The following is a 21,491-nucleotide window of genomic DNA, read 5'->3' as shown; positions in this document are numbered from 1 at the left end:
GACTCCCTGAAGTACATGAAATGCGACATGGAGGAGAAAGGGATTGTTGCCCGCGTTTATTGACCGTGATTGTCTCACGCCGGAGGCCCGACCACCGCGGGGCGGGCAGTGGGGCTCCGGCGTGAGACAGTCACGGTCAATAAACGCGGGCAACAATCCCTTTCTCCTCCCTGTCGCGGTTCAGTATACTACAGGTTGATGTGGAAGTGGAGGCTTATCTCAGCCATGGTTGAGAAGGAATTTGGGGAAAGGAACTTTGGCTTTGACTCCCTGAAGTAGGTGAACTGCGACATGGAGGAGAAAGGGATTGTTGCCCGCGATTGTCTCCCGCCAGAGCCCTGCAGCCCGCTGCCCGCTGCCTGCTGCCCGCTGGTGGTGGTGCCTCGGCAGCGGGGCTCCGGCGGGAGACAATCGCGGGCAACAATCCCTTTCTCCTCCATGTCCAGTTCAGTCTACTTCAGATTGATGTGGAATTGGAAGAACCACCGACACAGTCATTTGAGATTCATAATGTCGTATGGAGGCGCACACAGCTTTTGGCCGTGAAAACGAGCGCATGGGCCCGTGGCCGCAAGCTGCTCAGGGACCCATGGACCTATTAATGAAAGGACAGAGGATAAAAAAATGGCACCCATTCATTCCTATGAAAACTGCTCAATGGCGCAGGGCAACATCAAGGAGAGATTTGCTTCCGCATCATGGGAGCATAGCAACGCCCTAGTGCATGACGGCCGGATGCAGAATTTGTTTTTTTTCTAGCATTGTTAGCATTGTAGCATCATAAGCGAGAGGTCTGTCTACAAATCCCTCGGCGACTTAAAAAGTCACCACAGTGCCTAAAAACCTACTTAATTCCGGTCACTAATTTATACATTGCATGGTCTTGCTGGGCGTGCAATTAGTGTTGCCATCCGTCCCGTTTTTCCCAGAATTGTTCTCTTTTCTCACCAGCTGTCCCGGGAAAAAATAAATCTCTCCCGGGACACAATTTGTCCTGTTTTTTGGGGGAAAATTCAAACACCTAATTTAATTACTTTCGTTCTGTAGTCTAATACGGTTCCTGTGCTTCTATGGCTCTTAAAATTATCCCAGTTTTCTTCCCGTCTATGCTTTGCGTACGTGACCATGACGCCCCATTCTTGCGCTTCTCAGACAGAGCGGGAACACAATTTCAAACATAAACATATTAAAGTGGAGGAAAGTCACTCAGTGTGAGTGGAGTCGAGCGCTGCGTCTTCATTTGCAATGGGAGGAGAGACTGACGAGGAAGGAGATGGAGCAAATAAAACAAGCAAGCCACCAGTACGAAAAAAACGGTATTACGGTCAACGGTAATCTGACTTACACGCAGTCAATTTTTTTCTATAATATACACAATTTGCTCATAGATAGCACGTCTAGTTTCATGGGGGTCTTCATAAAATTCCAATTGCCCATATTGTTTTATTGATTATTGATTAATTCATTTTTTATTGGATATCCAATTGCAGCAGCACAGTAGCATGGCTATTCTTCCTGGAGTCCATAAATACAGTTATACGTACGTACGTTTTGATACGTTTTGAAGGTTCGGCTGGGCTCGCATCTGGACAACGGCATCATGTGCGTCCTCCTTTTTCGTTGCTCCAGTCGAGCAGCGAGTTTCTGTTTACAGCGGTGTAGCCAGGTACAGGTGGGGTGTCAGGGATTCTTCTCAAGTATTCCCCTAGAGCCACCTTGAAAGCCTCCAGCGAAGTGACGGTGTTGATGGACTTTCCACAAACGGGAAGCATTCATTTTGAACGAGTTTTCATAGTCCGTTCTGACCGAGATCTGGGCCTTGTTGTTTAATGGGGGCGGAGTTGTTCTGATCCCCAGTCGGCTGTGCTCGCGAAACACCATTTTGATGTTGTTTGGTGCTAACCCATTCAACATTTTCCAGACATGGATGATACAATATCGTTCCCGTCTTCGCTGCAGGGATAGGAGCTTGAGCTTCTTTAGGCGGTCGGGCTGTTGCAACAAGTCTTGGGCCCCTATACAAGAGGTACTGATGGGCCCCCCTGCGCTGAATTGTTTTTTTTTTATTTTTTTTTTATTATTATTTTATTGCCATGGGCCCCCCCTGGGCTGTGGGCCCCTAGAATCGTCATCACCTTTCACCCCTTTACGATGGCCCCGCGGTCCCAATAGTCGAGGTCTTGGCAACCTGCGATCTTCCTTGTGAAGTTTCTCTGGATGTTCTCCAACGCTTTGATTTCTTGTACTTTGGAGGGGCTCCAAACTGGGCAGCAGAACTCTAGCTTACTCCGTACCATTGCTTTGTACAGAGTCATCATGATGAAGGGTGAGCGATCTCTGAATACGCTGAGTACCCACAAAGCCATCTTCTTTGCACTCTGGACAGTTTGTTCAATGTGGGGAGACCACGAGCGATCACTTGACAGGAGAACGCCGAGGTCCCGGACTGATTTAACTGTCTCTATGACGTGCCCTTCAGTTGTGGTATACTCCTTACAGCCTGATGTAAAGGGCAGTTGCCGTAGAAGCGATGAGGTGTTCAGGACATAGTTGAGAACCTCAAACTTCTTTTCATTGAGCAGCATGTTGTTGGCTTGCGACCATTGTATAACTAGCCACAGATCTTCTTGAAGCTTTGACACGCTCTGCATACCACTGATAGCTTTTACTAGCTTTGTGTCATCTGCAAAGCCGAGCCCTTTGCTGTGTTTTAGCACTTCGATGAGATCGTTTATGTAAAGAATAAAAAGGATCGGTCCAATCACTGTTCCCTGCGGAACTCCACTGATGACGATGCGGAAGGTAGACTTCTTCCCCTCTACCACGACGATCTGTATGCGAAGTCTGAGGAATTCCTTTATCCAGTTGTATACTTTCCCCTTGATGCCGTATTTACGTAGTATGGCTAGTAAGATGTTGTGATCTACTTTATCAAACGCTTTGGCATAGTCGCGGTAGATGGTATCGACTTCTTCTCCGTTGTTGAGACACTCTAAGACGTTGTCGACGTGGCTGATAAGCTGGGTGAGGCAGCTCCTCTGTTTCCTGAAGCCGTGCTGACTCTCGCTGAGGAGTTTGCTGCCTTCCAGGTGAGACACCATGTGGTTTCGAATAACTCTCTCAAACGTCTTGATAAGATGTGAGGTTATCGAGACTGGACGGTAGTTGGCGGGGTCCGTCTTGTTACCCTTCTTGAAGATAGGGGTGATGTATTGGGTCTTCAGTGAGGGTGGTATGGTTGCACTTTGCAGTGATTCCGTCCACATCAGCTTGAGGGGGGTTGCCAACTGCTCCTTGCAGCTAACTAGAATCCTTGCAGGGATGTCACCATCGGGAGTCGCGGAGTAAGGATCAAGCTCCTTGAGGGCGCTGATGAGATCTTCTTCGGTGAATTCGAAGTCATCCAGTTCCACGTCTTCCTCAAGCTCAGGTTGGACGTTAGCCAAGCATTCAGTAATGTTCACTGCATCCGGATTACTGAACACTTTGACGTACTGGTCTTGCAGCAGCTCTGCCTTCTGCTGTGGGTCATTGGTGATGGCTCCGTCTGCACTGCGTAGGGGTGCGACTGTTGACTTGGTTTTCGAAAACCGCTTAGCGTAGCTGTAGAAGTAGCGTGGGTTTGACTTCACAGTTCCAACAGCTTTTGCTTCTCGTGCATCCAGGTCGCTAATGATGGCTTCACTGATGTCGAAGGCCAAGAGGTTCACTTCTTCGATGAGCTTGGGCAGTCTCTGTGAGGTGGGGTTTTCCTGCCTCAAGGTACTGATCTGGGCGTTTAGTTTCCTCCGTCTGCGCTTCAGGGTGTACTTCTCTCTGGTTGACTTGCTGCGGCGTGTGCCAGGAGGTCTCACTTTTGAAGGGGCGTGGTGAAGTGTAACTTGAAGGACTGTCAGTCTAAACAGTTCAAGAAAGAGGCTGCCTTCAGTGTCATTCTCACACAGCTGGTAGAGTTCTTCCCAGTCGATGGATGATAACTCTTCGTTCATGCCGTGGTGATGTTGGTTTCTACCACATAGTCCGGCTTGTTTGTGATGACAAGGTCGAGGATGTTGGGTGACCTTGTCGGTTCGCTGACGATCTGGCTAAGAAAGTTTGAGTCGATGAATCTCATTAACATTTCTTCTGATTCGTCCAATGTTGTAGAGCCATGCTCCCAGTCGATCTTAGGGAAATTAAAATCGCCGGTGATGTACATATCAGGAACTGTGCTGTTGTGGCTAAGTTCGTCGATCTTCTCTTGCATTGCAGCGATGAGGTCTTTGAATTTAGTTGCAGGGGAGTCAGGTGGGCGATATACTGCAGCGATTATGGTGTGCTTTGACTCAATGTAGCACATTATGAGGTTGTTGTATTTATCCTCATAGTTGTGGGTATCGGTCACAACTAGCCTGGTGTGTACGTAGAGGAGGCATCCTCCACCAGTCCTGTTTGGTCTATCAGACCTGTAGGCATGATTGTCATCGATGGAAACTTGTGCATCTGCAATGTAGCTCTTAAACCATGACTCGGTGATTGCTACAAAGGGAGGAGGGCAGCCACTTCCACTTATGACGTTGTGTTCGATGAATGGTATCTTCCATCGGTTGGCGCTGGTGGCTGCCGGCGAGACACCCTGCCTGTTTAATAGGAAGAGGCTTGATACAGCCGGTGGGGCATCATGTGTGACATCATGTGGTGGGGCATCATCGGAGGGAGTTGTTGGGTGTTGAAGAGGTACCAGGTCTCGAACCATCTGGGGGAGACTGGCTCGCAGCTCTGACATCTGGTCTTCCATGCGGGTGAATATCCTGTCTTTCAGGTTCTCTATCATCGAGTCTCGAGTCTTTTGCTGCGTTGTTGTTTTTTGGGGTTTGACGGGCGTCGACTGTTGGTGGGTATGGGGTGTAGTTGGATGTGAGGCTGTTGAACCTTATCCTTGGCTGCAGGTTCGGCCGGGGTACATCAGGGTTTTCGTTCCCCGGACCGATTCTCTTCTGAAGCTGCTCCTCCTTTCCCGTTGCGGAATGCGTGGTGCAGGTTCTTCTTCTTTGTCTCTTCTGCGGTGTTCCCTGGGGGCGTTATCGCGCATTGTACCTTTCATATGGAAGAAGGTACAATCCTCTTTGACACAGAGCTGGTTCTTCACCGAATCTCTGCACAGACGAGGGTGCCAGTACCAGCATTGCTGGCCTCTGGTACAGCCCTCTCTGTTGTTGGGTCCGAAGTTGCAGAATCTACGGCATCGGGGAGGATGGTTTTTACTACCTCGCTCGCCGTTGACCAGTAGTTCTCCAGTACGGCCGTGGAGGCATTTCCGTCTCTTGTAGTCTTCACAGATGTTGTCTTTACCTGCGTTGGGGCGCGTGTCTTTGGGGGCTGGTGGGTTTCTAGGGCGGTCTTCCTGGCCTTCCCGTCCACGTCTGGGACTCATCCGTTATTCTTCTTCCTCTTCTTCTTCCCCTGCTTTCTCTTCTTCTTCTTCTTCTTCTTCTTCTTCTTCTTCTTCTTCTTCTTCTTCTTCTTCTTCTTTCTCAACTTCATTTGGCTTTTCTTTGTTGTTAGTGGGCCTCAGTACGTCGAGATGGTTCTTCTTAAGGCACTCGTGGCAGAGCCATACTATTCCAGTTGGGGTGTCTCCGGCATCGACTATTGGCTTGTATCCCTCCAACTTTTTCTGAATAGCTTCGCAGCTGTGGGAGCCTTGTAGGCACAGCCTACAGTGGAGAGGTGGCGTGTCTCCTAGTTTATTCCTGTAGGTCTCCTTGCAGTCGTCGCAGTCAATCTCGAACAGAGCTTCGATCTTAAGAATGATGCGGTTGCTCAGGATACTTAGGTTCTGGTAGAGCATCCCGAGTTGTCTTGTTGTCTTCGTCCCGAGGAGCTAACCCAAGTAGCTTGGCACATGCTTCTAGCGGGGCAGCCTTGCATGCTTTCAAGTTCTTCCGGTTGACTTTGTACTTCTGGTCCGGGTTGTAGGCGGTGATGACACGCCTTGCTGTTGGTTCAGCGTTGTTGAGCAGTTCTCCCATGACAACCTTCTTCTTTTCACCTGCAGTTGTCATATCTCTTGTCTTGCTAGCAGCTAACGCAAGCAGCTAGCGTGGTTAGCATGTAGCGAGTAAGTGTTACCGGGTATGTATCCTTGTTAAAAGCTCAGGTAGATAACATAATAATAGGTAACAGTTTCTTGTGTACAAGATAAACAATTCACCTTATTGGTCCCTGCAAGTTAATCATCCACATGTAGGCTCCTTGGTTGATTCTTTTGGTAACCGTTCAGATGCCTAAGAATGGAGCTTCTCCGTTGAGGTGGATTGGTCCTACCGCTCGTTAGTGTTTGTTTCTGGTCTCCCCCAAGGGAATCACTGCCAGTTATATTAACCATACATTCCGAGTCTCGTACAAACATAAACACATAATAATCTAATCACACACGTATAATCAAACACACACACACAAACACACACACACACTCACAGCACCAAAACAAACAAGAAATACAAAAATATAAATGTTGAAATAATATCAATGTTGAAAGTTGGTGATCAAGTCTCATCATGTGATGTCTCTCTGTGTTCTAGTCTAGTGTGAATATTGCATTTTTAGCAATGCTTTGGGCTTTTCATTCAGCTGTCATTTTATTTGTTTCCAACCATTTACATTTTGGTGTACATTGTTTACTTCATTCAGACTTTTGAACATCAAATCCCTTCACTCGATTTAAGACATTAAACATTTCTTTACGTCTTAAACTATGTGACTTGTTAAAACATATTTTCAACCTCACTTTGCACTACAGCATTCACCTCATTTTCTGCAGGAAATGCATTTTCTAGTTATGTCAACGTTACCTAGAACTGACGTAATTTGATAGCTATGTTTTCGGCGATTGCATAGCAACTGTAGTATCCACGGTGGCGACCCGCCAACAGAAAACAAGGCCTTTAAAATGCATTCATGTTAATATGAATACAGGTACATTAATGATTAACCAAGAAATACAATTTCATAGACTAAATTAAAACAGCAATTTTATAATAATGACAGTTAGTAGGCCTACTACAATTAATAAAATAATTACATGCTCAAACTATCTATTATTATTTAGATTAGTGCCAATATTAGTTAAACGACTATATGGTGTATAGCTATATGTTTAATATTTGACAATATCATTTTATTATGTTGTGGTAGCGTGGCCGAGTGGTCTAAGGCGCTGGATTTAGGCTCCAGTCATTTCGATGGCGTGGGTTCGAATCCCACCGCTGCCAGTTATTTTTTCAGGATACAAATTTAACATGTTGTCGAATAGAAATTTGGACAAAACGTCAATATCTATTATATATTAACTCCCCCAATCAACCCGCATTGGAAGGAAGCTTATATCGCTCTAACACACTATACTGAACAGCTTATTAATTGTATATCATGATATGATACTATGCTAATAATAAACAAAATCATAGCTTTACCAAAATACATTTTCTATGACATATACTGTAACGTATACCTTGCATTCTGTACAATATCATTTTTTTAAATATTGTAGCCTACATTGAAGCTCCTAGATTACCATAATCGTCAGGTTTTGTTAATTAATTTTGGGTACATGAGACATATGCAAATATCACTATTATATTCAATAACACATTGTTTATCACTGTTGCATGCATATCACATTAAAAAAACACAGCGAATGAAGCATTCAAATTAACATGTTTATTGATATTAACATTTGATTACTGTTATCGGCATAGCATTTTCACATTTAGTTTGCAAAAATATTCACATTCAAGCAAATCCATATCGATTTCTAAATGGTTTCAATCATATTGATACATGCATCAATAACAACAAAAGCCATGATTTTGAGATGCATGTGCCCCATCTGATCACAACAAATCACAAAATGCAGCTCATCATTCCAAAAGATGAAGTCAACGTACTGCCACCGACTTCAAGTCCTTCTACCTACTCCCTGAAATAAATGGACACTAAATAATGGATCCCTCCTCTCCACAACTCCAAATGTAATGAATCCCCTAATTCGGCATTTTAAATTCAAATGGATTACACAGATGCCATGTTTCCTCTATAGAGAGACGTTGGCCATTGAACATGTGTTATTGATCGTTGGGTGGTCTGTGATTGTCATCACTACATCAGAATCAGCACCAAGCTGAGACCCAGCATGAAGAGGAGGAGGACGAAGGTGTGAGATGAGGCGGGGAACTTCCAGCAGAGGCTGAGGTCCCAGGGGTCGGAGGTCAGCGTCTGGGTCTTGACGTAGTGCTCCACGGACTCCCCCAGGTCGTGTTGCTTGGGGCAGAAGCCCAGCTCTCTGCGGGCCTTGTCGATCTTGAAGGTGTGGCTCACAGCGACGTTCCTCACCTGGCGTCACAGGAGATTTATGGATCTGGATTAGCTGAGGGATATCTGGGGGCCACAAGTCGCGCTGAAAACATTGATTAACCTTGATCGATTCAAATGTTTTTTTAATTGCCCATTCGCAGGTATATTAGCCATTTTAAATGTAACTGTTTGAATGATCAGAAAAAATAACACACATTTTTAAATGCTTCAGTTTTTTGGATGACTACTTAAAATTCTTAACTGCATAAAAGGCAAGGTAACACAATGAAAGACTAATATAGATAGATTAATCTAAAGAGATAATAACTGTTAGTTGCAGCCCTAGTCCCATTAATCAATCAAACCTCAGAATGTTACCCTTTACATGGATTTCCACCTCTTCAACCCTTACATTATAAAAGGGTTATTTCGTCTTTAGCATTAATTAATTCCTGAAAACAAAAGCCCCCTCTACAAGCACATAGCACCTTCAATTTCATTGATTTAATGAATTTGTAATCCATGGGCCTTCAGCTTAGAAATGCCCTCACGTCACCTTGCAGCATCTCCGTCGTCAGGCCTATCTACTTACTGTCTCAGGATTGGGTGACTGAATGGAAAGTTAACACATACCGGCCGGAAGCCCGTGGACAGGCCAGATACTCAAGGACACAGGTCACCCTGGGGCGGGACCTTGGCCTGTCTGACTGGCTTGGGCATATGTTACTTCTGTCCGGTCTCTACCTTGCTGATACATTTACTGGTTTGTTTGCCCTTCCCGGGAGAGGAGCATAAGTTCGAGCCTGAATTCAAATTTGGCAGATAAAGTCGGTTGCACGCCAAAGTTGTCTCACACCCTTCGTGTCCGTCACAAGCTTTCCGTTGTGGCCCAAGCAAGTTTATTTTTTATTCATGCTGCAAACAGTGATATCCTAGCAAACAGCCAGGAGATGTCTTAGAGAACGCATTGAGCACGGTTCAGACCAGCAGTCCCAGCTATAGTTTCCCCACTCATCACACATTCATGAAGCCCTCCGAGGCTTTGTCGCCAACCAGGTCCCTTTAATATGGTCTTGTTAGGGTGTTGAGAAATGTTACCGTTAATGTTTTAGTGTCAAGCTACACCACAGTCGTGTCATACCACCCCTTGTTACGATACCTCATGTATCTGTATCTGCATGACGCCTAGGAAAGGCGGTATTTCATTAGCCAACCCAATCACCGCCTAACGATCATAAACAGTTACTCCCTATCTATCCATAGTTTAATTGGGTTTAGAATTCTGCATAATTAAAGGATAGGGGGGGGGGAGAGTCTGGCATTAAGAAGAGGAAAGCTGTGAGACTGAGGGATTAATCAAAACTCTTCAGCTCCACTCAGACACGTGCCCACAGTGACACATGCAGGCATGCACAGATACACACAAAGATGCAAGTGCACATGCGTGCACTCATACCCACACAAATGCATAGACACATGCATGCAAACACAAACACACACACACACACATGCATAGACAGACGCACACACACACACACACACACACACACACACACACACATACACACACACATACCAACAAATAGAAGATCACACACTTTTCAATGTTAATAGCGGTGGTATGTCTATTCTTGATTGTTTGACTAGATGGGTTATAGAGCAGGTATGACAGACCAACGGATTTCACCTGAGATCAATGTGTCAATAAGTACAACAATGGTCCCTTACACAGACAAGCACATTGGGTGTTTTGCAACATGTGAACCTTTATAAATAGAGAAAATTAAGCATTGTTAGTGCGGTTATTGTGTTCGGCTTTGAATGAGTCTATTCACCTCATTTCTTGTGAAGAGAAGCGGGGTTTCAGCGATTGGTCTCAGAGCTAGATGAAGGTATTCCAGAATGGTGGCTGACAGGGGGGAAATACACATGTTAGTCTTACAGTTTTGCTTAGTTTTGATTAAAATAACAAACTAATAATAAAAAACAAATATCAAAAAAAGTAAATGAACTTACAAAACTTATCAAAACTAAAAAGACAATCAGACACATAGGCAAACAAACAAGGTCATCAAGAAAGCAGTTACCTATCCAATAGACCAGTGAAACTGGCAGGTGTACCATCGGTCTTCTGTGACCAAACATTTTATACTGCAACGATAACAGGGCAGATACATGTCATAAAACAAAATGATGACTCCTCAATAATACATTGATACTGATAAAGTTTGATAGCAGCTTGTTGATTATGTTGGGTGTTTGATTTCCAGCCAAAAGGTATTGTGTTTGATCACCAAGGTCAGCAGTCTGCATCCTGATATCCAACAGATCATGACCCCCTACCTATCCCTCAATGACCTGTGTCTAAATTCACAGTGAGCCACTTTGGTAAAAGCATCTTATCAATGACTAAATACTAGGAGTGAATAGTTACTTACCAATGGATTAAGCCACTCAAACACATTGACTGACACGCCGTCGTTAATAAAATAGGCCTGGCCACTCTGAAAGAGGATGAAAAATCCAGTCCATTAAAAGTGGGCAATAAAAACATAAACACGCATGCATGCATGCGCAAACGCAAACACAAACACACTAACACAGCTCACTCCAACCTTGCATTCCTCTCAGGGTAATAGGCCAACATGTGTTACAACAACCTATAACTACAAGTACGGCCAATGTTTACCATCATTATTATTTGAATAATATATATTTGATTTAAAATGTCTTATAATTTCGCAGTGGATTGGTCCCAAAACTGTAAAAAACACTGAAAAGAAAGATAAATCATCCATTCATTCATTCATTCATACACACATATATATTTCCATAGTGTTTAATGTATGGCCCAGTTGTTTTGGTCAGCCAGCTGAGGTGCATAAAGTCACTCACAGCTATGCCATGTTTCTGGGCTGTGAGAGCCTCAGCCGCCAGCACGTGCGCCATCACCAGGTTGTCAACATGCACCCAGTTCATTTTAGCCCGGGCCTCACCGAACTGGAAGCCTATCAAACCACGCCTCAGGTTCTCCTGCAGAGAGTAGAAGGAGGTGGAGGAGAGGAGGATTATGTAGTGGTGACTAGGGTGTTCGACTACCAGCCTTACGGTACTGGTTTCGGTTCCCCCCAATGTCGATGCAACCTACCTATAGTCAATCGCTGAACTCCTAACCCTGCTACATTAATGAGATGTATTTAGAATCCTCTGTAAGTCGCTTTGGATGAAAGTGTCTCCTAAAAAGCTTAATGCGAAACAGAGGAGAGGGGAGGGGTAGAGATTGATAACAAGTCTTATGTGGGATGGAGAGGTGGGGGTGTATGCGTAACAATAGGGCTATCTGTACATTTCATTACAACACATGTCTATATTTTCCACCAAGAAGTCATTGGCCTCAAACAACAAGGCACAAGCAGAACCGGGGCTCCATCACGGTCCAAACCCTACACTCCTCAACCCCCGCCCCCCCCAACCCCGCCCCCATCCATCTAGAAAAACAGAAAACAGACAGGGATGAAAGAACAGACAGCAACTGGATACCTGCCAACGTCTGATTAATAATGTACATTCTCCAGGCAGACCTACATTCTGCCACAACAGCCCATCGTCAACTGGGATAGAATAAGACATGAGTTGAAATGTGTCTTGTTGATTTGTTTTGTTGTTTTGTTTATCTGTGTGGGTTCTTCACCATCATTCTGTGGAAATGTCTCCTCTCTCCGGGCCCATAGATGCCAGAGGAACGCAAGGCGCAACTTCTCAAGCGACCGCCACCTGTGTTCAACATAAATGAGAAGAATAATACAATTTATGAACCCTTTTATTAACCGGAAATATTTGTTCAATCTACATTGGGAAACAGGAAGTTATGTGTTTGCATTCCTATCAGGGGTTCCCGGCAGAACCCTGGATAGGCTCCAGTATGAGCAGAAATAAATGGCCAAGATTCCGATTCCCAGATCCCTGACGCCCTTGCCCTCAGTATCTCACAGAGCTCCTCACCAACTAGACTCCCTTCCGGATCTCTGTTACTCCGACACTTGACTGCTCAGCGTCCACATTTTCATAATGAATAAAAAAAGAGTTGAGTTGCTACCAGTGGATCATTTACCAGATAATTCTGAGAAAGTACCCACTTTCTTTAAAATTCGTTTTTTTCCTTCTATCCTTGATCTCCATTGACAATCCTTTGTCAATGCAAAGGCATATTACATATATGTACACATTAACCATTGCTACAGCAACTTCCAGCAAATGGTGCGCAGAACAAGTCATTTTACCATTGACTTTTTTTTTTCATTTTCAACCAGCAACTAACAACAACTAAGAAAACTTCAAACATATCTGTTCACTTAGGCACACACACAAAAACACACAGAAAGGTGTAAAGGCAGATGATTGTAAATCCATACACACCAGGTGAAATCTATACAGCTCCGGAGAGGGTTTTATATAACCCTTTTAGATGTTATATCCAAGATCTATGTCACAAATCGTGTAATAATTAATGCACCGTATTTAAATAATGCATGAATAGCATATCCTCAGCGGGCGAAGCTGGAACAGTAGACTGGTGTGTGTGCGTATATATAGCCGAACGAAACCCGGTCTACTGGTTTTTAGAATAATTGAATACATTAGCGAGACTAGTCAGTGAGTAGGTATAGAGTTGCCACAAAGAAAGGAAATAAAGGCATAACAGCTGTTCTGTTTTGACGTTGCTGCTGGGTAATGAATTGTAGCCCATGAATGAAGCGCAGACCGCCAAAAAGTCAATTCATCTCCAGTCAAGCTTAGCTCTTTATCAGATGTAGGTTCTAAATGGGCTGCAGTTGTATTTTTACACTGCGCTAACCAAGTAACGGCTCACACAAACCCTGTGGGAAAAGGACATTTTTAAGGAAATGGACGCATGAAGCGTAGAGTGTAATTGGGCGGTCAAAAGATTACAATAATAACATATCACATGATTCAAAAAGTTTCGTCATGGTGGTTTCATGCACCCCAACCTTTTAGCCCGCATCCGTTGGCCTCACGGACCATCTGGTCGGCAATAGATTTGGTTCTTGAGTAGTGGTCTAAATACTGAAATAGAAAGCATACTCACACGGTTTAAATGCATTATTTTGCCTAGCAGGCAAACCCATAGATGTTGTACTGGGACTCACCCACTCACCATGTTCAGTGGGACGCAGGGCTGGGACTCCTCGTCCCCGTCCTCGATCGGCTGGCCCGTGAAGGCCACGTTGATGGTGCTCGTGTACACCAGCCGAGAGATGCCTCGCTCCTTGCAAACTAGAAAACATGGAAAGGTCAATTAATTGGAGAAGGCAATGGTATTCATATTCGTATGATTGTAATTGTGAAGCCACAAGGAGAGAAAATACAGCCACAAATATGAATTATCCTGCGGAGATGATGCTGCGGCCACACGCTTTTACTTTGGTACCCCGCTTGATGCTTTTACTGCACTTATGCATATTCTTCAAGGTTTAATTTCTATATCTGTTTGATTGCTGCAAAAATGAATCCCACAAGATTGCAACGTATACTGAAACAATAAATGTGTAACAGCAACCATTAATTCACGTTCAATATATCATCATATGATGTGTGTTGAAAACATGATTGCTTTGGTCTGATTTCTTACCATTGATGATGTTGTTTGTACCGCTGACGTTGATGGATTCAACGAGTTCCTTCCTCAGCTTCGTCACAAGAAGGTAAAAACAATCATAAGAAATCATAAAAACTCCACATCCATTCATATCCTGGAATAGTTAGTCAACATCGCTACTCCCTAACCTGTTCTGGACCAGACATGCCGCAGGAGGCTGTGTGGAAGACACACTCTACTCCTTCACACGCCCTGAAGAGCGAGCCATAGTCCCGGATGTCCCCCTGAAAGTGACAAAAGAACTGTCCTTATGTTCTTCTACAGTCATGGTTATTTTTAATGGCCAACATGTGATGCCCCTTAATATAATAGGGTTTAATTATGGTCGATAGTGTTTAAATGTTCTTTTCCCTCACTCTCCACCTCATCCCTCACTCTCCACCTCAAGCTGGTGTGTGGTGAGCGTTCTGGCGCCGATTGGCTGCAGTGCATCACCCAAGTGGGTGCTACACACCGGTGGTGGTAAGTGAGGTCCCCCCTTCACTGTAGGCGTCTTTGAGTGTCTAGAAAAGCGCTAAATAAATTCAATGAATTATTAATTATTATGAATTATAAGGAAAACCAGGCTCACATATTTGTCTTGACACCCTTTAATCATGACATGTGTCCACTATGAGAGAGAGTGGGCCTTTAGTCGTTCTTGAGCAAGATGCCCCATTCCTGTATACCAGCCCGTTTTCATATCTATTTCATCAGAGGTTACTTTGGAATAAAAAGCCTCCTCTAAATGACTTGACTTTATTGATAACAGCAGGTTGTTTGTGGAGCGGTGGAGGTGAGGTTGTGAGGTGTATTAAATGGCTCAAGCTACCTGGTGCGTTAGAATCGAGGGTCGTATAATTAAGGTGAGAGCTGGATACAAGACATGATCCCATTTGCTCAGTGGCACGGGGTCTGGCCCTGGTAACCTGAATCAGGGCCCCGCCCCAGGCACTTAGCAACTGCTGCTTGGGGTGGATCAATCACCTGGTCCTGGTGTTCATTAAGGTATTGGTCCCCCCCACACTCACACACCGCCACATGGATGGGAGCGCATGTAACCAGTGTATTTATAGTTATGTTACATTTCACCAAGGATCCTTTTATTCCTTTAATCTATTTTTGTATTTTTGGTTAACTTCATTTGTTTAGTGGGTATGTTAATTCAGATGTTGTAATTTAACATGCTCGCGAGTCGGAGAGATGCCCTGCTGGAGAGATAGTGAGTGTGAGACAGACAGCACTGACGTTTAGATTAATGTGCTCCCACACAAAGTAAAAGCTCTCGTGGCAAAGTAACAGTTGTCTCCCGGCTCATTGTAAATACAACGCAGAATTAGCCAATGCGAGTTAAGGCCGGCTACACGCAAACACACCCACACACAGACACACACACACACACACACACACACACACACACACACACACACACACACACACACACACACACACACACACACACACACACACACACACACACACACACACACACAGAGAGAGACACACACACACACAAACAAGCACAGCCTCATAAAGACACACCGAAGCTATTTTAAGGAAAACCTTAGTAGTTCATTAGTACATTTAGCAGCCAATAGTCTATTACACATCAATAAAAGTTCATTTAAATAGCATTGACATAATTCTTCCAAACATAGTTAAATGTTATTGAAACGTGAAAAAATAAATAATGTTCTGAACAAATATTAGTTATAATAACGTTATATCTCACATAAACAACACATTTCAGAGTAGGCTTACATATCTAATGTGTATGGCTATATGTCAACTTTAAGTAATAAACGAAAGTTCTTTGGGTTATTTTTTTTTACACTGTTCAATCAATATTAAGAAATCTATCGTCACAACCAACCTCATAAAACACTGCTCCATCCGGAAGATCCGCTTGGGGCGTTTGTATATCCAGCAGGATGACTTTCATCCCCCTGCTCGCGAGTTCTCTCCCCAGCTTGAAGCCAAAGTATCCCCCTCCACCTGTCACGAGCACCTTTCGCGGGCTCCCACTGCCCAGCGATGCCCTTTCTCCACGCTCGGACCCCTCCACCTTCCCCCCGCAACTGCTATTGTTGCTGCACCTGACCCCCACCGGTCCGCTCGCCACGTGTTGGTTGGCAAAAGTGGATTTAGAGCCGGTCACGGTGGTCTTGAAGCGATTGGGTCGGCCCATGGCTCCGGGTGGGTGTGAGGGTGAGGGCGACGGAGTGGGGGTACGGTCGTTCGCAAGCGACACACGACGCCGCTCGGCGTCGAAGCACCAATGCAGGGGGTCAGCGCCACCTGTGCACGGGATCTGCATCCACCTGAGTTTAGAGATCCAACCGACTTGCGCTGATCAAAGAAATAATAAGCAGACAAAACAAAAGGAAAAAGTTTGATAAAATGCTATTCGGTTCTAGGCTGTATCCATATGGGTGCACTAGCTTACATTAAGTTTTGTTTTTAAAATTGTCAGCATTTGACAATGTTTTTAGAAATATATTATTTTTGTGATCTCGGTCAATTTCTTTCATTTCATTTTAATCGGACCCATTGATAATGCATTTAAAAAAATAAACTTTTAAAGTAAAAAACGTTGACCCATAGTGATAAGAGGTCATTATAGCCAATAAGGGCCTATAAATTAACATTGTAATCATTATCTTACCGTATAATCGTTCCGTTGCATACAGTATGCGAGAGAGACCTTTTCCGAGGACAGTGTGTGTGAGATCATCCCCAACGTAACAATTAGACGTGCCTGTAGGCCTATATTACCTCTAATTGTCTTGAAGGAAGTCGCCGCCTACTGTAAGGTTGCGGAACCACTCACAATATGAAGCCAAAAAAACTCCTACAATTCTTTTTTACCTATTAATGAACTGATTTGAATCAATTAAACTATTCGATTAAACTATTTGGCATAAACACTACAGTGGATTACGTCATACACATTTCCACAGAGAGAAATAAATAACCAAGAAGAACATTAATTTGGAAATTAACTAAAACAATGTATAATGGTTGGGGTGTATTCAGATAGATTCAGATGATTGGACAGAATCGTTTCTACTTTATGGCCATTCCACTGCAGCCATCTCTATTTGTCCCATGGCTATTATTCTGATATTGAGTCTTATTGTCATCACTATAGGCCTACAACATTTCAGCAAATGCAAATTAATTCTAGACTATTTATTTTTGATGATTTATTTCGTATTTGTAATGGTTGATTCATAGTCGGCAGATATATTCGAGTGTTGAGCCCTCTATTGACCCACCGCCACTGGCTGGCAGTATTCAAGTGATTACTGAACAAACAAGAAAGAAAACAATATCGGATTCAAGAATGCAGGGGCACAAATCTCCAAGGATCCAGTGCCCCCTGTCGTATGTAATGAGGTAAAGAACTCGCTGCAGAGCTCTGCGCCCCAAATCTACGGAGTCGGCAAGCGTTATGGAGGGCCCATCTGAACACTGGCTCGACGAGTGCGCGATGCTGCATCACGTGGAAAGCACTCAATGCCAGAAATACTGAATAATAAATATTGAAACGGTAAAAAAAAAAGAAAAATAAATAAAAATAAATCTACAATGTGTCTCGTAAAAATAACAACTAATACCTTCTTAAAATAATCCTGAGAATAAGAAGAAGCATGTGGATGTGACGTCATCCTCTCTCAGCTGATCGTGCTGGCCATGGTACTGGCGGGAGATGCTCAGAAGTCAGCCGAGAAATACGATCTCTTTGCTGTATAAAGTTTCTGATAGATGATTTTTTTTTTCTGTTTTAAATTAGGCTACTAATTTGTTTGCGATGTTCATGTGCTCCATTAATGTTTTTAGTAGGTTGTGTGTTGAAGTTCTTTATTTACTCTAATGCTCACCAAAAATGGAGCAGTCATTGCTTGCAACGCAATTCCATTGTTCAAAGCTTGTGTGTGTTTGTGTGTGTTATCACATGTGTGTGTATATATATATATATATATATATATATATATATATATATATATATATATATAAATAAACATATGATAAAAAAATTATATATATATGTATGTGCGTGTGCGTGTGCGTGTGCGTGTGTGTGTGTGTGTGTGTGTGTGTGTGTGTGTGTGTGTGTGTGTGTGTGTGTGTGTGTATGCCTGCCCATCCAGGGACGGTGTATTGGCATTGCTTGTTGATGTGGCCTTGGAGCAGCTGACCACCAGGGTGAAGACAGAAAATGCTATGGTGCTGCATCCCATAACAGGTTAACATCAATAGTGGCAATACTTAAACAACACCAGTATCCAGGGACTCTAAATTGCTCAAGTATACAATATAGAGTATTATTTTATCAGATGTTTATGGTCGACTATACATCCGCAAAATCTGCCTCTCTTTTGAGTCCCGAGTTACCACCATTCTAGGAAGTGTTGTGAGCTGAGTGTGCAAACACACTGGGCATACGTGAGCATTCCCACTCCAACTGAAGCCTGTGTGGGAAGCATGGCACATGTGGTTGCTAGGCGACCAAAGTTTCTTCAGGGTTTTTTTGTGTCGCTGGTCAGCCTTGAATAGCCATGTTCATGCAACCCAAAATCTAACATATAGTAGAAACAAACTTAGAATGATTGTCATATTAGTCTTGAGTACCGTTTGGAGACGATGATGGTTCTCAGACAGCATGGAAAGCAAGCCAACCCCCAAACAATTTTTATTTTGCCAAGTGAGGAACGATTTGTTGATATGCAGTTGTTTTATAATAATAATAATACATTTAATTTAGAGGCACCTTTCAAGACACCCAAGGTCACCTTACAGAGCATATAGTCATCATAAATCGTTTAAAAAAAACAACAAGACGAAACAAAACCATTGTAGTGAGTCGTGATGTGGGGATACATAGTAGTCCAGCAGAGGTTGAGCGGAGGGAGCGGGAGGGAGTGTATTCTTGGAGGAGGTCGCAGAGGTAACTGGGGGCTAGGTTGTGGAGAGCTTTGTAGGTGAGGAGTAGGGTTTTGTATTGGATGCGGTAGTGTACTGGGAGCCAGTGAAGTTGGATGAGGACAGGGGTGATGTGGTCAGATGATTTGGAGCGGGTGATGATCCGGGCGGCTGAGTTCTGAATGATCTGCAGTCTGTTGATGAGTTTGGTGGGGAGTCCGGTGAGGAGGGCGTTGCAGTAGTCTATGCGTGATGTGACAAATGAGTGAACTAGGATTTCAGTGCTGGATTGGGTCAGTGATGGGCGGAGTCTGGCGATGTTGCGGAGGTGGAAGAATGCAGTCCGGGTGATGTTGTGAATATGGGGTGCGAATGAGAGGGTGTTGTCCAGGATGACGCCGAGGCTCTTGACTTTGGAGGAGAAGGGTACTGGGAATCCATCGATGATTATGAGTGGAGCTGGGGTGTGTTGTGATTTAGTGAGGGTGGATTTGGATCCGACGAGCAGGGCCTCGGGCTTGTTTCTATTGAGTTTCAGGAAGTTCCTGCTCAACCAGCTCCGGATCTCTTCCAGGCACGTGATGAGGGAGGTGGGGGGGATGGCAGCGGTGGGTTTGGTGGAGATGTAGACCTGTGTGTCGTCAGAGTAGCAGTGAAAATGGACCCCATGGTGACGGAGGAGTGTGCCCAGCGGGAGGAGGTAAGTGGTGAACAGGAGTGGACCCAAGACTGACCCCTGGGGGACACCCAGTGAGACACCTGAACACCCAGACTTGTGGTTGCTTAGTTGAACAAATTGTTGACGGCCGGTGAGGTAGGATGTAAACCAGGAGAGTGCAGCACCAGCGATCCCAATGCCAGCCAGGCGGTCCAGGAGCAGAGGGTGGGAGATGGTGTCGAATGCTGCGCTGAGATCGAGGAGGATGAGAATGGTGAGTAATCCAGAGTCGGCTGCAAGGAGGAGGTCATTGGTGATTTTGACTAGGGCTGTTTCAGTGCTGTGTTTTGGACGGAAGCCAGATTGGAACGGTTTGTGGAGATTGTTTGTGTCGAGGTGGGACTGTAGTTGTGCGGCAACCACCCTTTCAAGTGTTTTGGAGATGACAGGGAGATTGGAGATGGGCCGGTAATGGTTAAGGTCAGTTGGGTCAGCACCAGGTTTTTTCAGGATGGGAGTGATGGCAGCCAGCTTGAGAGTGGGGGGTACAGTACCAGTAGTGAAGGAGGAGTTAATTATGTTGGTGATCATGGGGGAGATGGACGGAAGACATGCTTTGACAAGGGAGGTGGGAAGAGGATCGAGCTGACAGGTGGTGGTTTTGGCTTTGCGGATGAGTTCTGAAACGGTCTGTTCTGTTACTGGGGTGAAGTCAGAGAGGGAGCTGATGAGAGGTTGGCCAGAAGTGATCATCCAGGGTGGGTCATCAGAGGGGGTGCGAGATGAGTCCAGTTGTTGGTGAATGGTGTTGATTTTAGAGCTGAAGAAGTCCAGGAACGCAGTGCATTGGCTGGTGGAAATGTCTGGAGGGAGGGATTTAGGAGGCTGAAGTAAGTGGCTGACTGTTGAGAAGAGGACTCTGCTGTTGCCTGTACCAGTGTTGATGAGGTTGGAGTAGTATGAGGTTTTGGCAGTGGTGAGGGCATTCTTGTAGTGATGGAGGTGGTCCGAATACATTTGGCGGTGTAAAGTGAGTTGAGTCTTATTGTAGAGTCATCATGGTGTCATATAGGTGTCTTATAGGTGTCATCATGTAGGTTTCAACATGTAATAATAAATGCCTGGCTGTGCAAGAAAAATAAGATAGGAGTGTGGTGATTCTGTTTTGGATGCAGAGGACAAATTACTTTATAATCGGCCTGATCTTAATCGCTCCAAACAAACTTGTTTAGCCTGTTAGGATAAGTTGAGTTTTTGATTTTAATACTCCATAACAGGCTCTCGTTGTTTTCTCTGTTGTTGGCATAGCTGCACTCTATTCTGTTCATTGTTGGTATTTGCTGAAAGCTAAAAGCTTAAAGCTATGAAAGACTAAATAAATTGTTAATCAATTGGCTAGAGTGACTTTACTATTTATTTCGTTCTTATAAGCCTTTACGTAAAATGTGTGTGTGCGTGTGTGTGTGTGCGTGTGTGTGTGTCTCCCTTTCCCCAGAAAGCCTACCAGGTCCGATATAATGCTCTTATTGACCTAGTCTAGGTCTGTGTCCTTCATATCCTCCCACCTGGCTTACGGTATTAATTTCAAATTTTCACCAGTGAAATTTTATTTTCTCCTGCTCCATATTATCATGGTAGTATTGAGATGGACAAATAAAGGCTTGACATAGCAGGTTAAATGACAATGTTCTATGCATTAAAACAAAATAAAAAATGGCACAGATTGCATAAAATTTGGTTTAGTCAGCAGAATTTATTCTCAGAAATAATCAGGAAATCACACTTTAGTGAAACATGTGTCCTTAAAGATTGATTTTATTGTACAAACTGATTGTCGTCTTTTTGGCAGCATAGTTGCCCTGCCTTAACAAACTGGGTAGAAGGGAAAAGTTTGATTGGCCGGTAAATCGTGACAAG

At 44.2% G+C, this 21,491-nt stretch overlaps 1 protein-coding gene and 1 non-coding gene across 2 annotated transcripts; one reads left to right on the top strand and one right to left on the bottom strand.

Annotated features, from left to right (window-relative positions):
• Positions 1 to 7,171: 7,171 nt before the first annotated feature.
• Positions 7,172 to 7,253, top strand: trnal-uag (transfer RNA leucine (anticodon UAG)). Its single transcript has one exon. It is a non-coding gene; the product is annotated as a tRNA-Leu (tRNA).
• Positions 7,254 to 7,686: 433 nt separating this feature from the next.
• Positions 7,687 to 16,720, bottom strand: sdr42e2 (short chain dehydrogenase/reductase family 42E, member 2). Its single transcript, XM_030343894.1, has 12 exons — positions 16,656 to 16,720; positions 15,864 to 16,339; positions 14,140 to 14,235; positions 13,985 to 14,042; positions 13,511 to 13,629; positions 13,344 to 13,419; positions 12,026 to 12,108; positions 11,230 to 11,367; positions 10,773 to 10,838; positions 10,422 to 10,485; positions 10,170 to 10,243; positions 7,687 to 8,373 (listed from the first exon to the last, which is right to left on the bottom strand). Exons 2-12 carry the CDS (start codon positions 16,305 to 16,307, stop codon positions 8,140 to 8,142), a joined length of 1,452 nt encoding a protein of 483 aa, XP_030199754.1. The 5' UTR covers positions 16,308 to 16,339; positions 16,656 to 16,720; the 3' UTR covers positions 7,687 to 8,139.
• Positions 16,721 to 21,491: the final 4,771 nt, after the last annotated feature.

Source organism: Gadus morhua, chromosome 2 (assembly GCF_902167405.1).
Source record: "Gadus morhua chromosome 2, gadMor3.0, whole genome shotgun sequence".
Classification (NCBI taxonomy): Eukaryota; Metazoa; Chordata; class Actinopteri; order Gadiformes; family Gadidae; genus Gadus; species Gadus morhua.
The sequence above is the reverse complement of the archived record's forward strand: the minus strand, read 5'-3'. Positions and strand labels throughout refer to the sequence as shown.